We start from the raw sequence: 2,279 nt of genomic DNA on the forward strand, positions 1-2,279 counted from the left end.
TTTTATTCTTAGTGTATCTGTTTTCTTTTAATGTATATTGGACCTTGAGTCTGTAATAATAAAATCAATCAATCAATCATTGCACACTAACTGAAATATTTCTGTATTACAGGGGTGAAAATGGTAGGGGTGGCAAATGATTGACTAAGGGTAGCCATGGCCACCCCGGCCCCCATCTAGCTCCGCCCCTGAGGGTAATAGGTCATTAAATCGATTCAGTTTACTCTGTCAAATAAACTGCCTGTAGTGTCTTTAAATGTCCAGCAGGTGTCAGTATTCTATGAGACAGTAACGCAGCATCAACGCTGCAAAAAATCTATACAAGTGTAATAAACTTGAATTAAGCATTTTGGTTAATGTATTTCGCTTAATTCTGTGACATTTTTGCTAAAATATTAATAAAAAAACGTTTTGTAAGTTTTTGTCATACATTCACTACACCTAAATAATGAAATTAATTCTAGCTAAGAAAAACAGACTAGTTTTAAGCCTTTAAATAAACTGGTATCAAGTACATTTGCCCTGTTTTTAAGCCTGTTGTTTGCTTGTTTTGAGCAATAATTGATTAGAGGACATTTAATTCTAAGCAATAATGACTAATAAATGAAAATAAATTGCTTAAAATAAGAGAAAAAATCTTAACAAGTAAAAGAAGAAATAGCTTTTTCTACTTGATTTAAGTTTTTTTGGATGCTTACTACTTGGATATTATGTTCTTGTTTTAAGAAATCTTAGCAAGTCTCATCTGCTTTCTGCACTGGCAGATTATTTTGCTTAAAATAAGCAATTATTCACTTAAAACACTATTTTTTTCTTATTTTTTTAGAAGGCATTTTTTGTTGTGAATACAGTTTGGCAACGAGTCGAAACGCTTCAAGATGCCTGAATAACCATCACTACTCGGCCCTAATCCAGACTTTATCAAGGAGCTTTATATGGAGGAAATTATTTTAAAAGCAGCAGAGGAAAAAATAAGTTTTGCTTTTGCAGCAAAAGCCTCAAATCAGCCTCTTTCTGCAGATTCTAACTGTTAAAGTAAAACCTGACAAGAAGCAAACTAAAATATGTTTTCTGGTATTTTCTTGCTCATTAAATCCAGGATTTTTATCATAAAGTCCTTATAACAGTCTTCAGCTAGTCGATAAACCATCCTCTGGTTTTTTTTTATAATTGGATTAATTTCTAGATATTTTTTCTTCCCAAAAAGCGAGAAACACATTAATAGATTTTATTGCAGTGTTGATGGAGTAATTCATTCTGACTCCACTGGTTTATTACCACTGTAAACTGGAAGGAAAGCTGTAAATTCTTTGGAGCATTTGAGTTTAGATTTTACAGATTTTCCTCTGTTCTTTTTATTTATGAGTCTCCGTGTTTTCCCCAGAGTTCTGCAAAGATTTAACGATGAAAAATTTACAGCCCAGATTAAGTCAGAAAACTGCCCGATAATTATGTCCCACTCAAAGATGAAGAGTAAATTAAACTGGAAGGTAAACCCTGCCATAAAAAAAGGATTAATGTCTGGATGTTTTTTTTTTTTTATCCACTTTGCATATTTTTGTTTACTTAAAAAAATTCTGAGATAAACAAATAATATTTCACCGCCGCAGCGCGTTTGATCCGAAGGACCGCCTGTGCCTGGATTTGCTGGTGTTAAGATTTTTTTTTTCCACACTAAAATCAAACAGAATATTTAATAAGAGCCAAAGGCTAACCTAAAGATCTGCATGCAAGCTAAAGGCAGGCACGGAGTGGAAGGCCTGTAAATAATGCATGGCCTTCTCTCCGTGCCTTCATTGTCACATACAGATGCTGGTGAAAAAACGTGAACGGTGAAACAGAAAACAGCATTTGAGGTGAAAGGCATCAGCAAAAAGAGACTGCAGGACGGTAATGGTCTTACCAGGAGAGAAGGGAGCTGTGCGGGTGACCCTGGGAACTGTGGACAAGTAGAACAACACTTAGAGTGGGAAGAAGTCAATTCCTACTAACATTTATCTGACATAAAAACACAAATACTCAGCTTTTAAGTGATGTGAGTCATGAATCCTCCAATAACAAGTGCAAAGGTACATTTTAAGACCAAAACACCTTTTTTTCAGTCAGTGACCATACCTTACTAAGAGTCAACAGGCTGAGCTAACAATAGTACTCTTTACACTGGAAAAACGATCTAAAAATAGGTAAAAAATTACTTATATTAAGTATATTTACCCTTAATTGGAGTTTGTAAATGAGGTAGTTTGCATACAGAATTAGTATTTTTACTCTTATAATAA

General features: G+C 34.1%; 1 protein-coding gene across 1 annotated transcript in view; it reads right to left on the reverse strand.

The window, feature by feature from the left end:
• The window catches only part of LOC107098207 (cell surface glycoprotein MUC18-like), a 118,681-nt gene that overhangs the window by 9,934 nt on the left and 106,468 nt on the right, over positions 1-2,279 (reverse strand). Inside the window, exon 10 of the mRNA XM_015395730.1 lies at positions 1,904-1,939. Coding sequence (XP_015251216.1) covers positions 1,904-1,939 — 36 coding nt within the window. The remainder of the gene's footprint in view (positions 1-1,903; positions 1,940-2,279) is intronic.

This window comes from Cyprinodon variegatus, unplaced genomic scaffold (assembly GCF_000732505.1).
Source record: "Cyprinodon variegatus isolate N-32 unplaced genomic scaffold, C_variegatus-1.0 Scaffold756, whole genome shotgun sequence".
NCBI lineage: Eukaryota > Metazoa > Chordata > Actinopteri > Cyprinodontiformes > Cyprinodontidae > Cyprinodon > Cyprinodon variegatus.